At 38.5% G+C, this 22681-nt stretch overlaps 2 protein-coding genes across 7 annotated transcripts; both read right to left on the bottom strand.

The window, feature by feature from the left end:
- Positions 1-910: 910 nt before the first annotated feature.
- Positions 911-4184, bottom strand: LOC115729693 (pentatricopeptide repeat-containing protein At5g06540-like). The gene has a single exon (XM_030660315.2). The coding sequence runs from the start codon at positions 4068-4070 to the stop codon at positions 2475-2477; it is 1596 nt and encodes a 531-aa protein (XP_030516175.1). The 5' UTR covers positions 4071-4184; the 3' UTR covers positions 911-2474.
- A 1720-nt stretch (positions 4185-5904) lies between these two features.
- LOC115729694 (DNA-binding protein RHL1) lies at positions 5905-13698 on the bottom strand. Of its 6 annotated transcripts, none has more exons than XM_030660317.2 (12): positions 13234-13697; positions 12636-12746; positions 11356-11442; positions 11050-11261; positions 10177-10249; positions 9811-10005; positions 8922-8961; positions 8782-8831; positions 8572-8626; positions 7107-7141; positions 6265-6306; positions 5905-6049 (listed from the first exon to the last, which is right to left on the bottom strand). In XM_030660317.2, exons 1-12 carry the CDS (start codon positions 13546-13548, stop codon positions 6014-6016), a joined length of 1251 nt encoding a protein of 416 aa, XP_030516177.1. In that variant the 5' UTR covers positions 13549-13697; the 3' UTR covers positions 5905-6013. The 6 variants fall into 6 exon arrangements, with proteins under 6 accessions (XP_030516177.1, XP_030516176.1, XP_030516181.1 ...); XM_030660316.2 differs by having other exon boundaries at positions 9811-10017; positions 13234-13695; XM_048282486.1 differs by lacking the exon at positions 8572-8626 and having other exon boundaries at positions 5921-6049; positions 9811-10017; positions 13234-13695.
- Between the last annotated feature and the right edge of the window lie 8983 nt (positions 13699-22681).

Below are 22681 nucleotides of genomic sequence, written 5' to 3'. Positions count from 1 at the left end.
CGCTGGGAACCAAACAAAGAGAACAACACTGCATCATCTGTACAAGAAGCAAGGTCAAAAGCCCTTGGCAGGACAACATGAGACGGCCAGCCACGGATTTGATTCCACTGATTGCTAGTGGAATCTGAGGTGTAACTACTAATCCTGCGGTAACTTCTGAATATAACTTGAACTGTTGAAGCCCCTGCCACTGGAGTTTGCTTCTCTAACAATGCATGAAATATGGCTGCAGATTTATGAACGAGCTATGTTGTCATCAGATGCTTACCACTCGCAATTCAGGTAAGAAGCTGGTTAAATGCTTTAGGCTACATTTCTGTCCCCATAAGTTATAATACTCGCTCTATAGTTTGCCAGATAAATGGCAACTTGCGAGAAAAGGAAACTAAATCTAGCATGTCTTCGACACCATAACTTTCTACTTTAGTTGTTTAAAAATGACCCGTGCATGCAGTCACTTTCGAGAGGCCAATCACCAACTTTTGCAGGCAGCTGCACCATCTAATCACTGTTTGCTTACACCTCCATACAAAAGGTTTAGAGAGTCAAAAGTGAATACTTTAATGTGTCACAATGAATTCTGAACAATCCACCAAATAAAGTTTGCAACTTAGACGATGTCAGCCTGTGTCTCAAGAGACTATTTCTCATAAACATGTGTTGATCCAGGGAACTCCTACAAGCAGAGAAGGACGTTGAAAGTGCATACTGGGAAATGGTTGTCGACGATGCTTGAGAAGCATGCAAACGTTTTCAACCCATTTATGCTAATACAGATGGAGAAGATGGCTATGTCTCTATTGAGGTTTCTCCCATGCTTGTTTATGATACTCGACAGACAACTGAGGAGGCAAAAAAACTTTCTGAAATGGTGAACTGCCCAAGCATATGCATCAAGATCCCTGCAACAACAGAATCTATCATTTCCATCAAGTAATTTCGCAAAGCATATGCGTAAATGCAACAGTAAGTTCAAGCAACCAAGTAACTCCACTAATACGATTTTTCCCAGAGTGGGTAAAATCACACTTGCTCAGTACATTGGTTGCTGGTAATTAGTCTTTATGACAATCGATAAAACTTGGCTACATCCTCTTTAAATAGCCAAAATATATCCACCACATTTTTCAACAATGGATCCTAAAAAGAACCGTTGTACTTTTGTTTACTTGGTCTGTATAGAATAGCTGCATCAGGAGCTTCTCCAAATAGGAAAAATTAACTATTGTAGCATCTACTCTCACTTGATGTTCTTACGGCACACTCAAACCATCAATGGTTTGACAGGTCATATTCACCCTAACTACGTATGAAGCAGTTATTGATGCTTATCTGGATGGACTTGAGGCTTCAGGGCTCATATATCTTTCCAGGTTCACAAGTGTAGCTTCATTTTACATAAGTGGGGCTGACACCCTCATTGATCAGAAGCTTGAAGAAATCGGTACGTCCCAGGCACTTAAGCTCAGAGGAAAGGTATGCGCCTCCGAAATATGAAGGCATGAGTTATCTTTTATATGAAAGTCCAACCCATGCTTTTCTTTCTCACTTTCAGTTGAACCTCAGGCTGCGGAGCACAAGCTACTTTAGCATATAAGCTTTTTCAGAAAAAGTTCTCTGGGCCACGATGGCAAGCTTTGATGAAGAGAGGGGCCAAGAAGCAGAAGTTGCTCTGGGCCTCAACAAATGTCAAGAATCCATCCTATCCTGATACCACCTACATTAATACCCTGATAGGGCAGATACAGTGAGCTAGCATCTCTTACAGTGAAGCGCAAACCATAATTGACCAAAGGATATCTGTAGCAGAAATGGCAGCGAAGGTGATTGAGGGTGCTGATAGTGATTGGTCGGTGTATATTGCAGATCTCGACCATGCCAGATGAAGCTTTAAAAGCATTCTTGCACCATGCAATTGTCTCGAAAAATATCAATGCAAATGTATCAGAGGCTGAATGCACTTATCATATGCTTGAAGAGCTGGGGATTGATTGGAATGGTGTTGGAGCTCAGCTAGAACTTGAAGTAGTGGAGTCTTTCAAGAAGACTTTCCAAAATGTGCTGAATAGTTTGCAAGAAAAGGCACAAGCTCTTCAATTCAGCCATGCATAGCTCATGACTATCATCTCTAAGGAGCAATACCACAGTAACTGAGTTTATTGAATCATAAAGGGCATCAGCATCGCCAATAATAAGACCGATGAACTAAATAGTTTATGTTTTGATTACAATGAAGCATCGAGATCTTTTCGCCATGCAATATGATAGCTCCTCAATTTGTTTAATGATAGCATTCATATGCAATGTGGTTTTGTGCAATTGCCTTGAAGAAGTGCCACGGGAGATATGATGCCACCTGATTTCTTATTGTTAAGTGGCCTAACCTCAGGGCTGAAATCCCATTTGCTTCGGTTTTATGTATGTCCTTAGAAACAGGCTTCTTGGGAAGGTAGTTGAAAAGATAGTGAATATCTTCACAACTCGATGATGCTATTTCCCGGGGTCTTGGGCACCTTTCTCTGTACAAACGAGTTCCGCACCAATTCCACATCATCCCATCGTTCAATAGATGCAAAAAGATCTGACAATAGAGCATACCGCCCACCATGATCTGGCTCCAACTCAATCAAGTATTTCCCAAGTTGTTTACCTAGCTCAATCTCTCCATGAATCTTACAGGCAGCAACAAGAGCTCCCCATAAGCCGGGATGAGGCTCAATATGCATCCCTTTAATAAATTCCACCGCCTCCCTTATTAGCCCAGCTCGCCCAAGCAAATCAACCATCAAACCATAATGCTCTGACCAAGGTTCAAGCTGATACTTTTCTGTCATAAGACTAAAAATTTGACGACCCTCTTCGACAAACCCTGAATGACTGCATCCACTTAGCACGGCAGTGAATGTTATGTGATTCGGTATGTGACCCACACCCTGCATTTGCCAGAACAGTGACAGTGCCTGTTTTCCATGTGCATTCAAGGCCAAGCTAGCAATCATAGAATTCCACGAACAGACATTCCTTTCAGGCATCAAATTGAACACTTCAACAGCTTTCTCGACATTTCCACACTTGCCATGCATATCTACAAGCGCAGTGCCCAGGATCACATCTATCGCCATCCCATTCTCCACTGTATACTCATGGAGCCAAGTTCCCCACTCACTCGCACGAAGCTGTGCGCAGGCGGAAACTGCACTCACAACAGCAGCCTCATTGGCCACAATTCCTCCTCCAACCATCTCCTTAAAAAGCCGCAATGCTTCTGCACACATCTTGCACTGAGCATAACAAGAAATCACCGCACTCCATGAAGACACATCACGTTCGGGCATCATGTCAAAGAGCTTCCTTGCGTCAGAAATTCTTCCCGACTGCGCATACCCTGAAATCATCGCATTCCATGAAATGACATTTCTCCGCGGCATCCTATCAAAATAAGACTTAGCCACATCGATATCACCAGCCTTGGCGTACCCCGTGACCAAACTAGTCCAGGAAACGACATCCACAAACTCGGAACATTCTTCGAACACCTGGCGCGCATCCCCCATCTCTCTACAGCTCGAGTACATACTTAGCATGTTGTTAACGACGTAAACTTCGGCACCCGACCCAAATTTCACGACATGGGCGTGAACCTGCCTGCCAATCAGCAGCTGTGATGACAGCGAACACGACCGTAACACAAAAGGGTGCGTGAAATTATCGGGCAAAACGCCGTTCCGGAGCATCCGAACGTAATACACGACGCCCTCGAGGCAATCTTGACCAGGACACTCGGAAAAGGCCCTGATCATGGTGTTGTACATGAAGAAGGTGGGGACTTCGACGTGGCGGAATATGGTCTCCGCGTATAGGAGGTCCCGGAGGGCAGAAATCGCGGCGCAAGCCAGTAGGCGGGTGGCGGTGAAGAGGCGGCGAGTGAGGCCAGTGACGACGAGGTGCGCGTGGGCCTGCTTGAGGTGGGAGGGCCTCGTGAAGGCGTTGAGGGCTTGAGGGAGGGACGGGTGGTGGAGGAGTGTGAGCGCCCTGACGGCAGCTTCATTCGACGCCATGCCAAATACCATGTCATGGTCAACCTCTGAGACTCCGAGAGAACTCACGAAGAACTTGACCTAAATACAACAGCTGAGTGCGTTCTGCAAGACAAGTTAAACTTTGGAGATTAATCCATGCGTTATGGCAACATGAAGCGCCATCACCAATAAATAAGCAGAAATGGAACTATCCAATGTTGATGAAAATGAGGCAAATGTTAGTTCATACCGTATAAATTCATCAATCAATTATGGTGCAAGATACAAGGGCAATGACCCTAATTTTTCTCCGATATCTTATATCACGATGCAATTTGTGCCTTGCATCATTTTGTTGAGGAGATAGTGTTAACCTTCGTGATGTTTTAGAAATTGAACTGGATGGACCAATTCAACTAAGGGTGAGCAAAAAGATTCGAATCGGAAATCGCCCGGATCTAGATCAGCCGATTCGGTCCTCGAGAATGCCAATCCCGCTACAAAATTGAAACTGGTAATTTTTAATTTGATACTCGCTTCTAGGGATGGAACCGCCCACCCAAACCTCCCGAACTGGATTGATTATTATTTTTTAATTTTGATTTGATCTCTTAAATTTTTTTTTAAAAAAATCACTAAAACTCTTAATTATATTATGGGTACTTTTACAAAATGTTAGTGGAATGAAAGTGACTCGTCAAGTATGAAACCATGCAAAGATATCATGCTCACACAATTTTGAAAACCTCTTCCGAAGCAATTTGAGTTTTTTTTTTTCTTTGCAGGCAAGGATAAGTGGTATACAACCTTACCTTGATTGACAATGTTGTTGTGATGTAAAAGGGTGCATCTACGTTAACGGCAGCAAACATGAGACCGGTTCCACCGGACCGCCCGAAAACCGGTCCCTCAGCCCGATTCTCAATTCCGAGGTAGGAATCTGACCGAACCGAACACTCCTAAATTCAACGATTCGTGACACGATAATTTTAGCTTCTTCTTTTTTTCGGCTTACCAATTTAAGCCAATCCAATTGCATATCACTTACCCTGACTTGAAAACCTTTCTTTTTTTTTTTAATGAGATGGTTGTGGGTTAAGATCAACGACACCATGGTAAAAAAATTATGTTATCAAATAATTTTTATGGAAATATATTAGATAGAAAACTGTGCGCAATAACTTTGGTTTTCAGTTATATCATAGAGATCGATCTTTCTCTTTATACTAGGTCGGGGTTACTTCTTCTGTTAGGTCTCGACTTCTCTGCTATGATCTTTCCAGTAGTTTATATAGGAACTATAGCCATTTCATTCATATTCATCTGCATAACAATAATGACATTTGTCAATATGGCGTATATTATTAATATCTTTTGACGATTGCAATTTTTAAATTAGTTTAACTTTCTCTTGTCAATCAGTGTCATCCGAGGATTGACGATTAATAATAAACAATAATGGACGATTAATGATAAACAATAGTGTTGTTCCATAGAAGTCTTCCCTTCACATCTCTTGACCTTTGAATAGTCGCTCTTTCTTTCGAACTTGCTCCACGACGAAAGTGAAATGCCCAATGAAGAAATTGGAGCCCCAAAAGTGTATTTTTCAAACCACAAAGGTCCAATAATTTCAATATCCTTTTTGAGTAGCTTTTCTTATATGAAAGAATTCCCTCTCTCAAAGCGGATTGGGGAATCGGGGATCCAGTGTATTCCACGTCTGCAAAAACATCCATAGTAGATTGCAAAAGTTGCCCAAAACTGTCAAAGAAGCACAAAGAAAATCATGCTCGTGAACATATGATTTACATATCGATCAATTATGCATGATTCTATTTTAATGAATAAGAAAAAAAAATTAAGCGCTACTTCTATTTTAATGCAGCAATGCTTTAGCTGTGTGGGATGCCGTGGAAGATGGACATCCGAGAGGAATCTGAGGGATACGCTTGAGTATGCCTCGGGCGACAATGTGTAGTCGCTTTACAATCTCAAGCAGCCCACTCTGCGTCACTGCCTTCAGTGTCCTGAATGAAAAATGATGAGAAAATATTGAGTGCCTAGACAACGTAGATCTATATTCTCAATTTATCTCATCAAACGTCATAGATATGAAGGGTTAAGTAAGCAAAACATGTGCCAGCAGTTTTCAGATTGCTGCAATGGGGGCAAACATCAATAGCTTCATGTTGAAACTAAGGAAACAAAATGCTTCATTAATTCCACCCAATTAACATATTACCTGTGAATCGCTTGATGACTCTTCTATGGGGTCCTCTTCAACCTGCAACAGTTACTTATATTAGCTTGTTGAGGTTTTTACAATGACAATATTAGCTGGTTTTCTAATGGTGGCGAAAAATGAATCTCATGATGATAAAAGATTCATTCCTTCGGCAAATGGCAAGCCGATAGTGGCTAAATTTGAATGGGGAAAGACTGACATCTTTAGTGAAAGCAAAGATGCATTATGCCATAGACACTATCAAACGCAAGCTTACAAAATAAGATAGAACATGTCAATGTCAAATCCAACAAATAGCAATCATCATGAACTTTAGGATGAACTAGCGAAACCTTAAGCATATCAACACAACAAACGGCAATTGGGAGTTTAGAGTTTATACTAATTCACATGCTAGACCGTTTATTGACCATCTAATCTCTCCTCTGCCGACATAAATGAATTGCAACCATCGTATGGAACAGGAGGCTTCTAAAAGTATGCTCCTATGGGCATCTACCTTGGTTGCACAACTTACAACCCATCAATCTTCTCAGTACACACACAAGAAGGAATCTCAAACAACCTTTATACTTTTTAACTAAACAAACTAACTCCTCCACTGTCTGCAGCCCAATTCTGTCGCAAGTCCTCTTTTTCATATGCCTTCTTTTCATAATTTCAGAATGCATTTCTAAGAACTTCCTGCTCAATAAATAAACCACTTTTGCAACTATACATGCGAGCATTCAAATGTAACAGATGATGACCAATGAGACTGACAGAAGGCATACTACAGTAATTAGAAATACGAGAAGCCATCAATCTGACCACAAAATCCTAATGGTTGTGCAGGTTACCTCAAAATCTTCATATTTTGCCTGGATCTCTTGCACTGCATTTTGAAATTCAACAATTAATGGCTGACAGTCTCTCACTATCAAAAGAGAAATCAAATACATGGTTGAGACATCCACTAGGCCCATAATTCTGGAATTCAAACCAGTGCCATCAGAAATGTCCAAGGATTTTAAATCTGCAATCCCTATCACCTAAAAATAATTGGATGGATCATGGAAGAGATTTCTCATGAATTCATTCAAGCATCTTTTGAAAATTGTTAGAAAGAGGTTGAGGAACTTTGCATGTGTGTTCTTATTGAAAACATCTTTGCTGGCATGCCCCTAATTACGATGACTGACTTATCTGTCATCACACAATACTAAGTTTGAACCCCCGGTCCCCCTTCTGTTTCTCCAATGATCCTTGCTTGTTGGCTACATGAATGGAACGATGTCAGAAAACAAAGATGACTGATCTGTTCAATAGTTTTCATCTAAAGTTTTCTACCCTAGGGAGAAGGATCATTCTTGACCAATAGGTTGGAGCTGTTGAAGAAAGTGTGTCAATAAAAGGGGAATATTTAAGTATTATGGGCTCATGTTACTTTTAGTTTGGTATTTAGGAAAATAGACAGTACATGCAAGTTCAAGCAATGACTATCAGCAGGGCATATTGGAACCAAATATTTTCATGCCCTTGAACCTTTTTCTCTATAGGAAAATTATTATCATATGAAAAAAGGGGGGTCCAGAAAATTTTTCCTCCCTCATGCCAGAGTAACAGACTTTGCAACAAAAATTCAATGGCAAGACAATCCCATCAACAGAACAAGACAACGTTTTCAACTCTCCCAGGAAGCTCTCTCTGGAGAACCACGAGAGATAAGAAGATGTTATGAAGCCAGGTGATGATTAGGGTTCCGTCATGTATCTGGAAGACTAGAACCACTCATCCTCATAATTCTCCCTTACATATTTAGCTGTTGGCCAGCCCACTTGTAACATACAACTTAATTGGATACAGTGATCGTTCATGGACAAAGTGGATACTCACAACATAGACATAAGCCTAATAACACCAGAAATACGTCATGAAATGTCAGGGTACCGTTATGCTTCTAAAAATGTCAAATTTTACTCTTGGGACTTCTTTAGGAAGGCCAGGCAAATATTGTTATCATGCAGGAAGTGAAACTTGGTTTGATGCATGCATGGGAGTTAGCTGGTTTGACTACACATGTCCCTTTTTAAGACTTTCATGCCATAGTCTCTGGTTCACATGTCATCTGCCTATTTTCAGTTCTTTGGACAAACACGGCCCTCTGATCAGGTTGGCTGGACAATATACTCCTCCATAGACAGAAGTTATCACCTTTCACCTAAGGATACAGGGACCAGCCAAATAGAAGGAGTGAAAGCTTATGCCCATCCTGGGAAAGCAGAAGATGACAAAGAGGAGGGAGCAGGGAAAGAGTAGACTAACCACCGATTTCTTTTCCTTTAATCACTTTTCTCTTTTTTGTTCGTCCCTCCTGAGACTAGAATAACACAAAACAGATGTAAATCAGTATTCAGTGAAGTGTTACTAGCTCATTAGCAAAAGCATACTACAAGGATGGTGCAGGAATTTACGCAAAAAAGGAAGGTGCAGCAGAAAGTCAAAATGAATATGGCTTGTATTTGGCTCTCTCACCTGATCAATTTTCCTCTTTGATTCAGTCTTCCTTGATTTCCTCCCAGAAACTGAACAAAATTACAGATTGTTTCCATTATGATCCTAGATTTTCCTCATCCTATAGCCAAGAAGAAAAGCAATCAGGAAGTTATTGAAACCTGTAACTGATCGAGATTTCTCCTGCTTTTCTGGTCCATTCTGAAATAGAAGAGCTCTGTGAGAAAACTGTGGCCTGAATATTATGCAGATTATTGGTATAACCATAGAATTTCTAACATGAAACATGATACACCCGATCTTTTATACAGTGCGGAAGCTTCAAGCAAAGATGGAATTCCGAAAAAGGTAAGCAGATAGCTAGAAAACTCTGGCCAAAAGGAATTGCTGGGAACATCGCTGCAGATAAGACTACAACAACTACTGACAATTTAAAGGAAGGGACTATCAACAAAATTTAGGGAAAGGTCCAACTATATCCTGGTCGCATGTTGTAGTCGCTGAAGATTTTAAAACCAAATCAACAGAATAAATTTGAACAGATTAAAGCACACAAGACTTGTAGAAACAATACAAGCAACTATTGTAAGAAACAGTCTTTGTCTCCTGAATAACTTCTCACTCCCAATCGTACCTTACAGGAAAAGATTAAATCTTTCTTAGTGAAAAACAGAAGTTCCACACCCAAAAGGAATGGATCACCCCTATGAATTTAGTTGAGACAACAAAATATAGGGGCTGAGAACAGAGCTCAGCTTTAAATAACCATCTGAGATTATCCCAAAAGCAGTGCGACCCAACAAATGTGTACTTAAAGAACTTCATAAGCACAGCAGCACCTAGCATATCTCTGATAAGTACCAAGAATTTTACTACAAGACTATTGTAGTACAGAAGATAAATACAAAGCAGATTAGAAAGAATGCATATCTCATATGAACTACAACGCATTCCAGCAGTTATCATAGTTCATACATGCTGGAATGACTACAATACCTAACTTTTTGGTTGACTACTTTCACTGATTAAACATATGTTTATAACACTCACCTTTTTCTCCACTTTCTTAAACAATGTAGATATAGTCGCCTGAACAAGTGAACCACGACTAGCACGAGAGGTTTCCTTCGATGTGGTTGAAGTAGCAGACTGTTTCTTAGACTTAGTTTCTGGTACAGAACACTCTTCACTTTGTTCAGAAGTTTCTACAGAATCTCGATTGTGAATGTTGGATTGTGCTAATAAGGAACCTGGAATCTGTAGCAATCAAAATTAAGAGCATCAAACACCAGTTTTATATAAGGTTCTGCTGCAATAAAACATTTATATGGATCAAGCAATAGAACAGAAAAAAGACAATCATAGCAAAATCAAAGAGTAATATTTCCTTTTTGTATAATCGAAATCAAGATTGACCTTTTCTTCTTCTCCATCAGCCACACCCAAATCACTTCCATTAGAATCATCTCCAGAAGAAACCTCCTTATACCTGATTTATATAAAGATATTAGCAAGAAAACTTATTCCATCTAGAGACAATATGATTTTCAACAAGTACACACGGCTACCTAGTCAGACATATGATTCAAAAATCCAGAGTGTGGATCACCTAAAATAAAACATAAGAGGAATAAAATGTCTTGCTTAGCAGTCTGCAATCAACATTTACACTATTCTCTGGTTCAATGATTCTTTCACAAACATGCATACATGCTCGATATCTATCGTCAATTGCACGATCCAAGCTCCAGTGTACTTGAACCCATTTTGTCATGACCTCCAAAGAGTCATTACCACCAGCAAGTATTCCTCGAGAGAATTGCAAATAACTAGATAAATATATTTGAAGCATTGCAATTAAACTGCAAAGGGAAACCCAAATTTCCTGGAACAGGTAGCATGCCTTTAAAAAAATATGACAAAGCTACACTGCCTCCAAAGTACATTCAATTTTGATGTTGAACTTTCTTCCAGTGATTAGGAGTTTTGCTACTAGTTGACTGTCTTATTGCTCTTTATGATGCTAGAAGCTGAGAGAGATGTTGCACCTATCAATTAGAACTCTATAGGTCAAAAATGAATGTTCACGAAAAACCAAATAGTTCATAACCCAGTGCAACCCCATGCATGAGAGTGAAAGGTACTACATGTCAAGACAAGATAAACAGTTCACCACTTCATCTTGTATTGGCACCATAACCTAACTGGAGAAATTCAGTGGATGTTTGCATCGTTTTTTCGAAGAATGGTAGAAATGGCTACAAAAGATAATAATTGAAGGGCACCGACCTTAACTTTTTTACTGTGTTTCTTTCTGAATGGCGAACCGGTGTCACTTCCATTGGTTCTTTCTTATTGCCATCATTTGATGCATCCTTTTCAGGGGGAGATCTAGGGATCTGGAGGTCTTCTGCAATTTTCTTTGTTGTTCTATTTCCCGGTACCTTATCTACAATGGTTGCGCCTGCCCCACCTTTAAAGTCATGTTCTAGATGTTGGCCCTAAAACCAAAAGAAAAGAAACGCAATTCACTAGAAAAGCCAATAAAAAATACGACAACTGGCCAAGTTTGAAAGATTGAATAGAAAAACTAACCTCAATCAACTCCTCAGGAAACTCCAAACGCGCTTCCTCGGGGTTCTCTTCCTTTTTACCAATCCACCAGGCATCCGAAAATACAATCTGCCAGTATCATCAATATCAAGAAAGGACAAAAAGGTCATGCGCGTAACATGTATTTCTATTAGAGGTGAAAAAGTGCAGGCTTAAATTAGTGTAAAAATTTCAATAATGTGATGTCGGTATTCTTCTTTCTATACTTTCCATAGAATTTGCAGAATCAGAATAAAGTGTCAACTCAAGACAAGTGCAAGAAGGCACATGGGCATGCCCATTAATAAACTCTAAAGTGCATTCCACAAATAATCACTGATAAAAGGGGGAAAGGATCCCTATCATGACATAGTCAAAAGCCAAGAGAAATGAATATCAGGCTGGTTGATTCCATTCAAATGCACACTAATGCGAATTTTTATATTGGCACACTAAAGACTGTTTTTGCATGGTGCATAGGATCCAGAAAAGTGATAATCAGATTTCAATCTGAAATTGCTCAAGGATACAATTGACTTCTTGTCCACTAATAGTGAGAGAATATCCTGGCGTAACAAAATGATACTGCGGCTGCTCAGTATATTCAACTTAGAATTTCATTTTCAAGAGGATTAATTCCTTCATAATATTCTGGACTGCATATGCAGTTGCTTTGAGATGTCAACAAGTTCTGAAAAGTGACGGCACAAGCAAGTTACAACAGATAAAACTTCCAGTTTAAGATTCACGCTAGGGAAATAAGTCCAGCATTTACTATATGCAAATCCAACCATGATCATATCTTCATAAAGTTCTGCATGTATTTGGTTCTTGCCTTTGTATGGGTCCCGACAATATGCCAGGGTCATAACACAAAACTTCCAGATTCAGGCTCAGGAGATGTATTATAGAGTAAGCATACCCCAGTTTGCAAATTCTGTAGACTAAAATACGGCCGTAGACTCTGTCATATCAATCTCACTCCTCTTCATGTACAGAACTAGCGAGAATATTAATCATCAGATTAGATGGTTATGAATTGTCCAGCATTGACCTCAGTATGAAGAAGAGAAAGTAAGAAGAGCAACAGAGATGTTCACTGCTTCGTCAAAATCAACAAGTACGTGAGGAAATTCCATGAAAGACTTGTCAGGCAACATCCATGCTGGTAAATATGCTAAATTGTGCTGTTCAGAACAAAATGGTCAAAGCAGTGATCTTCTAGGACACCAAAAGTGAGTGAGTAAGATGGAGGCGACAGAGAAAGATATGGAAAAACTGACCAAGTTATCAAAGTAATCCTCGCACATGACATTCTTCCCGCTCTTAGAGAACTGCAACGTTAGATACCTATTTTCTGGAAATACAAGTGTCCCGAACAACTTCATCTGTCCCTACAATATACAAATAGAGAGATTTCAAAGAATAAATAGGTAAACTCAATACATTCATTAAAAATGTCAATTCTCCAGATTAATTGGAGAGAAGAAAGTACAAATTCCTATCTTCTGCTTTGTGAGTTTGAAACGATTTCAGTGGTATGACGAAAGAATTAAAACCTTTAATAAGTAAAAAGCTCCATCAGAAGTAGATGAACATAAAAAAAAGAACCGCAAACAGTAGTTACTCAGAGACTAAAGTTGCAAATTGCGAAATCGCCGTCTCTAATTTTCATAGATTTAAACGTACTAAGCTGGATAAAAAAGCAACCCTCCATTCTCTCCAACTTAGATTCTTCTGTTCCCAATTTGCCTCTTGCCATTTCAATCAGCTCTATACAATGTAAATTGTCAAATCACAGAGGAATCAAACAAATTACTATCCAACCAGACCGACAACAACCAGACAGCAATCAACACAATGAAACGGAAAACGCGAAACCTGAGGGAAATCGAAGTAGAGGACGGGGTTCTTGGTGCCCAGGTCCTTGAGCTCCCCAATCTTCCCGCCCCCGATCGGGGCGACGAGGCCCGGGAACGAAAAGAGGAAGCGGTTCTTCCGCTGAGACTTCTTGATGATGTCCTTGCCGTGGTGCTTCAGCACCGTCTTGGAAGGCCCCAGTGGGTCGCTGCACCTCGCCGGAGCCTCCGACAGTATCTCCTTCGAGAACGCGAGCTTCTTCAGCCTCCTCCGCTCCGCCGCCTCCGGATTGTCGTTTCTAGGGTTCGATCCCGCGCTCTTCGGAGCTCGCCCCATCTCCTCCGCCTCTCTCTCTCTCTCTCTCTCTCTCTCTCTCTCTCTCTCACACAGTGAGTTTTGAGTTCAGGATTTCAGATTCTCATTTCAGCTTCGGAAAAGTATGGCGGGAAGCGAATGCTGTCCCTCCTCGTTGACGCTCCGGCCATTACGCCTGATTTTCATTTTCAATTCCCTTTTTTTTTAATAAACTATTAGGGAAGTTTCATTCCGTAAGTTACATCAACTATAATCTCCACCAAATCATTCAATTAAACTAATTAAATAATAAAAATGGATTTAATCTCCACCATATGTAAAGTTCATTTTTGAAACAAAATATGACACTGGTTTTGGATAATAATCAAGTTCATTTTTTGTGTTGCTTGTGACTGCCGGCCCCCAGTTGTGGTGGGGAGGGGAAAAAAAAGAGTAAATAATATTAAATATTAAAAAAATAAAATAATAATTTCAAAAAGTGTTTTCTCCTCCTTAAATAGGAGATTTCACTTTTCTGATTTTGTACATTAACTTTTCGTTGACTAAGCAATTTTATGGTGAACCAAACGGGTAAAAGTCTAGAAAACTAATTTCGAGAAAATACTTTTTCTGAGATAAAAATGCCCTAAGTAAGGTCTGTGAACATTGAAAGCAAGTATATATTTATTGTATCTTTGACTCGCACGATGTATATCTTATTGCAAGGTCTTTTTCGAGTGTATATATATATACCTAAGGGCTTAGTCTCGCCGATATTTTTGGCTTCTTGCAAAAAAAATTATTAATGGATAACAAAAGAAATGTGCCAATAACATGGGGAACCAATTTTCGTGTGTGATAAATGATAATCAAGAGAGTCAGATGGGCCAGGCTTTATAACATAGACCTTGGGCCTTGTCTAAACCAGCCCAGTAGAGCCTTCAGGCCCTGATGGCAAAGACAGGGCTTAGGCGAGCCCATTAGGGCAACGATCAAGCTTACTGGAGAGTTCAGTTTAGGAATCCTAAACGACAAACATTTCATAGTTAGAAGATCATTAGAAATAGATTAAATTTTTCTCATGAAATGTTCCTATTTAAAATTAAGGCAAAAAATTGTTCATAAGAGATCGGAACATATGCTGACTATTCTAAAATTGGCAAATCGACAAATTTGGCAAACGATTTCCATTTTTTAGCTCGTTCGGCTCGTCTCGACCTTACCAAGTCTAATGGGCCAAATCATCAATGAGTTCCCTATAAAATAAAAAAAAAACATAGTCACGTCACCAGTCATTTTTCTTACGGCACTTGAATGTTGGTCATGCATTTGGATGACAAACGAACGTATCCATGTTTTAGGTCAAATCCATTATTACACTAAAGATATGCATATCGTACTCGGTCCTCCGACGATTACATTTCAATTTTCATTAAAGCTTCCGAGATTCCCGAACTCGACTAGATGCGACCACAACATGACTAAGGCCGTGTTTGGAAATGACTTTCCTAAGGGGCTTTGGACACCCAAAGCCCATTGGGCTAAAGTGTAGGTGTTTGGGAAACATTTTTGAAAATATCCTTAGTGAAAAGTAGCTTTCAAAAGGCTGAAAGCCCAAGGCTGCCTTGGGCTTTTTAGCATTCTCGGCATCTTGCCAAGAATGCACAGTATCCTTTTTTTTATCTTTCCTTAATTATCCTCAAGATTTATTGTAATTCCAAAATTAGCCCTTAGATAGGGAAAAAAACACCCACGAAGCCGGATAGTTTCACCATTTCTTCCCGCAGGACGATAGCAGAGACGAAGACACACCCGGAAACCCTAGATCCGGATTCTTGGTTCTTTCCTTTCGTGTGATTACCTTCGACGACGATGGCTCTGCAAAGGTCGGTCTCCATCCACTCCTTCTCCCGATCCATTGCGTTGGCCCTTGCGATCATCGTTTCAACGCAATCGCATGGTGAGTTCATCTTCTCTCACGTCGCCGCTACTTCCCTTTAGCGTTCGATGTAGATTCCATCAATTTTCTGGTGCAATCGGTGAAATACCTCACTTTTAGGCCTTTATTAGTTTCGTTTTTGCCTGGATTTTCTTTGGAATCCCGAAGCTCGCCTCTCAAGCTTGAATCTTGCGTGGTCGTGTCTTCCGTGGTGCGGATGCATAGTGTATTTTGTGGCTAGTTGGCATTTATGCTGATAGTGCTTAGGTATGTGAGCCGAGATGAAATATTTGTTCAAGTTGGCCATTCACATCAGACAGATTTAGCGATTAGGTAAATCTACCAACCTTGGAATTTTCCGTTTTGCTATGACTAGTCAATCAAAAGGCAATGTATGAGCCTCTATGTGTTGTAACACCAAGAATTGGGCATTCATCTGCAGTTAAAGATGATAAGATGGCTCGGCCATTTGAAGGAGTCTCCCATTTCTTGGGTCATGGATCATATGATAGATACACTTAAATTTTTGTACGGACAAAGAAGTTACCTTGAATTTTTTCACTTCCAAATATCAAGGAAAGGTAAACAATAAAGAACAAGAAAAAGTAAACAATAAACTCGCTATCAAGGACAGAGTCTACATTGCTTAGTGGCGTGGCGGGGTTTATGGACACCAATTATGCAGATTACTCAAAGCATGGTTATTCATCGAACCAAGTCAATTTCCATGTGTACAAGATGTACTAAACATGATAAGATGAAGTTCTCAAATTGTGCGATGCAAATGTATGGTGGCCGATTGTTCACAATGGACACCGACTAAATTTTCTTCCTATTCTGCTTTTTATCCTTTTGTGCCATTGCTGTCATGTTAATGGGGTTGCTATATAGCTTATGCAATGCTGATGCAATGAAACATAGCACTCATGCAATGAACAATTTCCTCGGTGCTTCGGACTATGTTGAGTTTTCTTCATTCAATTTAGTAGGCTTATATTCGGGCTTCCAATATAAGGCTTCTCCAAACACCACAAGGCTTGTTTTTCTGTCACTTTGAGGTTTTTGGACAACTTCGTGTTGGTCGGTTGCTGGTCACTTGTCAATTTGGTGGTAATTTTCTGGGCGAATGATTTTTTTATAGACAACCTTTAGGGAAATGAGTGGTCCGGTCCGGTCTAATGTCAAAAGAATGGTCATGCTCACTTGATTAGTTTGCCAAGTTAATGTAGGCTTGTGGTCGTGCTCTGACAAGTTAATAATGTAGGCTTGCTATGGTCAAAATAGCTTGTCTTGTTGATTATTTGGGTGAAAATGAGGAACAGATGTGCCCCGCTTATAATCACAGGAAAGTCAAGATAGCTTGTGTTCTTGTTTCAAGAGCTTGCATCTTATTGAGCGTGCCACTGTTTTAAGTTGGAAAGATTAAACTATCTTGGAATGTCTTGGTTTTTTTTATTTATTTATTGTCAAATGACTTGTGAATGTCTTGCTCTCTTACTAATCCCCTTGTTTGCACTAGGATGGTACCGACAGTTTTATCTTTTCAATACTAGAGGATGTCAAGTTCATCAAAGGAAAAGGCATGTTGGACCGCCGAAGATGTGGGTCTCTGGTCTTGATAGCTTCCACGAATTTGTCGCCGTTTGTCTTCGCCGGTCGTGGGTTCTTGCGATAGAGAGACAGAGAGATGGGGGAAGGTTTCTTTGAAGATGTGAAAGTTTTGATCTTTTTTCTATGGACATGGTTGTGTCCTCTGGTGTCTAGGGGAAAGTCATTTGTTAATATGTTGGGAGTTAATTTCATCTCACAATGAATGTAAACTTAATGGAGCCATGTTTTTTTTTTTTTTTATCAAGTTCTTGTTTCTGTTCCTAAACTTCTTTTGCATGGAAAAGAGTTTTGAGTGTGAGGAGGCAAATCCGATGGCAAGAAATTACACTTTACCATGGGTATTCTTTTTTTTTTTTTTTTTGCCAAAAGTGTGGATATTCAGTTGACGATAATTTATGGATTGAATTAATAGTTAAGGAAGTTTGTAATATTCAACTCATTTCTATCCTCGTGATTCATGTGATCATATTCATTATAATAATCTTTTGATATCATTGCATGCAAATAGTCATATTTTGACTTTTGTAACTTATAAATTTGTTAATATGTGCCTTTTAAGTTACTCTCAACGTGAAAATATAAAAGTTGCCGTCATTATTTTTTTCCTAATTTTAAAAGAATTGAAGTTGAAAAAATTAAATTGGCATGCCAAAGGACTTTCTAAATGTAAGTTTATCAAACAACAATTTTCCTAAAGCTACATCTCAATGCACTTTTCAATTTCAGTTTACCAAACAGTATTTGCATTTCACCAAGTCTCTTTAGCCCAAAGACATTTGCATTTTTCCAAAGGCTTTCCCCAAAAGTCTTTCCAAACGCAGCCTAAATCATCTAACTGAAGATCTTCCAGAGCGTGGGCCCCACGTATAAAAACGCAGGAAGGTAGGGTTTTTGAAGGTTGTACCATAGGAGGACAATTGTCCACAAAATTTTAAATACAAAGTTAATATCATGAAACATCTCAAAAGGATACATCTATGATATATTTTTATCCCGAACTACCATTAAGGACTCCAAGCTAGTTCACCTGTGACAAATTTATTTTCCGTTAGTTCCCGTTAAATTTTTCCGTCAAATTACTGAGTTAGATGATACGTGACGGTTAACGGATATACCGGTTTGGGGTTTTTAACCCTCTATATGTCGGATCCGGAAAGTTTGAGGGTTTCGTGCTATTAACTCAATTCAAGGAAAACAAACAGATGGAAAATTTGTGACAAATGCATTAGTTTGAGATTTTTTGTGCTAAAAAAATTAGCCTTTGATAAATTTATCATAAGTATACTAGTTTGGGATTTTTATGGTGAAAGATTAATTTAGGGTAAAATTATCATATGTGTACCAATTTGTGATTTTTTGTGGTTCAATGATATAATCTAGTGTACGGCGACCAATTTAGTCCAACTTTTAACAATTTTCCAATGTAGTCCATCTCATAAATCTTGACCGGAAATTACCGACATGACAATTCGATCAATGCCATCCATTTACGTGGCACTTGCAATTTTTTCTGGACTTTGAAACTTTTCCTATCCACCTGATATGTTCCTAATTTTTCTTTTCTTTTCTTTTTCAATGCTATTCCTTTTTGCCAATTGCTAGTCCATAGGTGAGGTTCACACTCTTGCTAACCACTCATTGCCATTGGACCAAAAAAAAAAAAAAACCACTCATTGCCTAAATCTGGCAAGGGGTGATCGGCGAGGGCCACAAAACCCTTGCCCAAATCTAGGCGAGCACGGCCCTCACTTGTGGCCAATCGCCGACCACTATTGAGTCCCGCCACAAGAGAAAAGAAAAAGAAAAGGAAAAAAAATAAAACAATGGAGAAAAATAAATGGAAAAAAAATCAACAATTAAGAAAGTTTTTAAAAAATTGCAAAATTGATTCACGTGAGCGTCGGTCGTGCCACGTGGGATAACTGCTTTCATATCGGTGATTTCCTGCCAAAACTAGCCTAAATGATTGTATTGAAAAATTGTCAAAAGATTTTGGATAACATTGACCAAATTGAAAAACTTAGGATTGAATTGGTCTTCGTACAATTGATTTAAGACTTTTGGACTATTTTCCCAACCATTTGGAGATAATGAAATTGGTGAAAATGGGATTTGAACTTACCAACTCCATGCAAATGGATTGTTATCATTTCTTTCTCAAACTTCAAGTTTAAATAATGATTCTAACTATACACATTACGGCTCAGTTTGTTTTATGGACAACGTGACAGAAAAAAAAAAATCAACTGAGAGAGATACTAAATTATCATGGGATTCAAAAGAATTTCCAGAAAATTATTTCTAGGAAGTCATTTTCGAAAAAATGGCAATATTTTTCGATATTCAACTAAAACATTAAATATGAAATTTCGGTCATTGATATGGAAAATTTGATTTGATTTTCTTAAGGGGCTAGTAGCTTTCTACGGAAAGTACTTTCCGTCATTGGGTTACACGCCTATTAAAGATGAAGTGACTACCGAAGTCATTTTTGAAGTACTATCCGTCATTGATATTAAATTATCATGTGATTCAAAACAATTCCTAGAGATTGTTTTCTAGGAAATCATTTTTGAAAAATTAGCAATATTTTCTGGTATTCGAATGAAACATTAAAGATAAAGTGAAAAATACTATCCGTCATTAATATGGAAAATCTGATTTGATTTTCTTGGGGAGCTAATAACTTGCTGAGGGAGGCTCCTACACAGTTTTTTTTTCATACTCCTACACAGTTTGAGTTGTTCATTATTTACAATACCAAAAGTCATTTCCCTTCCCTTCACGAAAATTATAGAAGTTATTAAAAAAAAATTACTTCTAAAATAAAAAGCGGACCATCAACAATGTTAAAACTTCCTTGCCTTCACGTAAATTGAAAAAAACTATTGAAAAACTAATTATTTCTTAAATAAAAAGCAGACCATCAACAATAATTTCAATTACCCCCATAAATTTCCGACCATTACTTGTAAATTAATGAGTGCAAAGCAACATCATGCTATGCAGCACCGACATGACATGTGAAACGATATGATATTTCTTGAAAAATATAGAATTTCGACACGTTGGGACATTTTGTATAATAAATATATATTTTTATATATACATGATAAATATATCGATGGTGAGTTTCTTTTTCTTTTTCTCTTATTAGGGATTCACAATTATATATATATATATATATATATATATATTTTTTGGCTGGGTATATGACTTAAGTATATTTTTAGTAAATTTATATTGCGACTCCTAATTTATTAAAAATGCTTAAAACTAACCTTGCGTGTGTCGAAATGACATGTTGACATGCTGAACTCACATGTCGTTGGCGTCTCTAAAGCGCGGATCATGTGTTGATCGCATGTCAAAGAGTGTTGAGAAGTGTTGGACATGACACAACATGACATAGAGGCCTCCAGAGAGTTCAGTGCTTCCTAGACAGCATGTTCCCTCAGCTCAAATCGAACTGCACAATCAACTTGGTTGGGTCCGGTTTGAACCCAAAAGAAAAAGGCCGAAAAAGGAAAAATGAACAGGGAAGCATTTATCAGAAACTTATCAATCCAATCCACCATCATCCGCAACATTGGGAAATTCATCCAAAAAGTTATAAACTTATTGCATTTTTATCAATTCAGTCATAAAGCCTTCTAAAATTTAAATATTTTAATATTGAAAAATAAAAAATAAAAACAGAGAAGGAAAATAAAATAAAATAAAATAATTTAAAGTGGTAGTTAAATTTTGTACATGTTAGTGTCGCTGTACTACCTAGGACGAGCGATATCCACGTCAACAATTTCTAGCCAAAATTGACTGGATAGGCTCAACTACCAAACGTGAAAATGTTGAGAAATTAAAAAGATTTTTGAGTGAATTAACAAAACTGCAATAGGTATATGACTTTTTTGACAATTTTCCCTCGCACTATTATTGGCGATATAACAAGAAAGAAAATGTAAAAATTTCGTCAGTTGGGTGGGCCGGCCTTCATACTTATTGGCCCTTGTCTAAACCCTTCCAACAATGCATTCAGGCCCTTGTGGTGTGGGCCAGGCCTAGACTAGCCCATGAGATGTTAGGGTCACAATGAAGTTTATTCGAAATTTCGGTCTTTTAAGAAAATAACTTGAAGAAATCTTCCATGATAAATATTTAATAGATACAAGATTACCATAAAATCATCAATTTTTCAAGTGGAGTGTTTGATTATAACACTTAGGAAAAATAGTACATATGAGATGAAGTGTCATATATTCTTGATCGAACTAAAATTGCATTATGCGACGTGAGAGAATATTATATCATATCAATGGTTGGACAAACAGATAAATTTGGGCAAACAATTTCCTTCTTTTAATGATTACAAGCTTGGACAAGGATTTTCCAGCTCAGCTTGTTGATTAAGTTTATTAATGGTTAAGGGCTTTTATGAATTATTTGGACAAACTTTGAGATTTGAATGATATACCGAGATTGTTTCAGGTATTATCATAGTAGAAGGGTATTATAAACAACTTTTCCGCACCAATTACTAAACCCATTTCACAAGAAGGAACCGTCAAATTATTATGGGAAAAAGCCACACAAAAAATTTACTTTAAGGTTTTTTTTTGTCATAAAAATTCTCAAACTTGTATTCATGTGGCAACATTAAAGATCCTACATGATGATTGATGCGCACGAACGGTGGTCAACTAAGCGGTTCACGTGGCAATCACATGGCTCAAATGAAAGAAAAACTACATGGTTTTGACCAGGAAAATTATAAAAGTACTAAACCTGTTACAATTATATCAAAGGTTTATGACTTAATTAGGAAAAAACAATTTAGAATTGAATTGACATAATTACAATAAGTTTAGAATTTTTTTTAAAATAATTTCCCAATTTTGACCGGCAAGTATTCCGACATGGCTCCAAAACGGCGTTCTTCCCTTCCCCCTCTCGCGGTTCTTGCGATCTGACTTGGGGCAAATTTTAGGGTTCTTCGTTCATGCTTGCTTGGAAATAATCCAGCCGTTCGTGTTTGTTGGGAAACAATTGCTGAAAAATAACGTACCACCAAATCCCCAGATCGCTTGATTCTTGATATCGTTGTATTCAAGAGACGAAAACAAATGTTAGGAATGGGAAACATGCGCATTCAGTCCAACCACAATCAACTTCATCTAAGTGGTAATTTCTTTTAGCCCGTGCGATTCCCCCAAACAAAAGACAATGGAAAGAAAGAAGAAAGGCATTGATGTGAATCGTTGCGGAAGTTGATCGTTCTACGAAGATCTATGAGTTGCGAATTTGCTAACCTCAACCCCCAATCGAACCCGTGATTGGTAATCTCGGTATGAACGCGACCTGTTGACGAACCCGTGTCAACCAATCAACGCTATAACGCCACGAACAAGAGGATTCACGATCTTGCTCGATAAGTTGAATTCGATCGCCACAAGGAAACCTTGATAAGATCTAGTCTTCAAGAGAACTCAAAGAAGAAAACCTCTCTGTATAATATTCTGAATCAAAGTTACGTTATCAAAAACCTATAAGCTCCCTTATATAGGGTGCTAACCCTAATAAGGCAAAATTACATAAATATCCTTAATTAATGAAAATTCGCCTAAA

Source organism: Rhodamnia argentea, chromosome 1, assembly GCF_020921035.1.
Source record: "Rhodamnia argentea isolate NSW1041297 chromosome 1, ASM2092103v1, whole genome shotgun sequence".
Lineage (NCBI taxonomy): Eukaryota > Viridiplantae > Streptophyta > Magnoliopsida > Myrtales > Myrtaceae > Rhodamnia > Rhodamnia argentea.
Note: the sequence above shows the minus strand (reverse complement) of the source record. Positions and strands in the feature narration are given on the sequence as shown.

Excerpts from the sequence above, each read along its gene's own strand:
- LOC115729693 (XM_030660315.2), bottom strand. The coding sequence starts at position 4,070 with ATGGTATTTGGCATGGCGTCGAATGAAGCTGCCGTCAGGGCGCTCACA.
- LOC115729694 (XM_030660316.2), bottom strand. The coding sequence starts at position 13,548 with ATGGGGCGAGCTCCGAAGAGCGCGGGATCGAACCCTAGAAACGACAAT. Across the intron at positions 12,747-13,233 it reads TCTACTTCGATTTCCCTCAG|GGACAGATGAAGTTGTTCGG; the intron begins GTTTCGCGTTTT and ends TGTATATTGTAG. Across the intron at positions 10,250-11,049 it reads AACACAGTAAAAAAGTTAAG|GTATAAGGAGGTTTCTTCTG; the intron begins GTCGGTGCCCTT and ends TATATAAATCAG.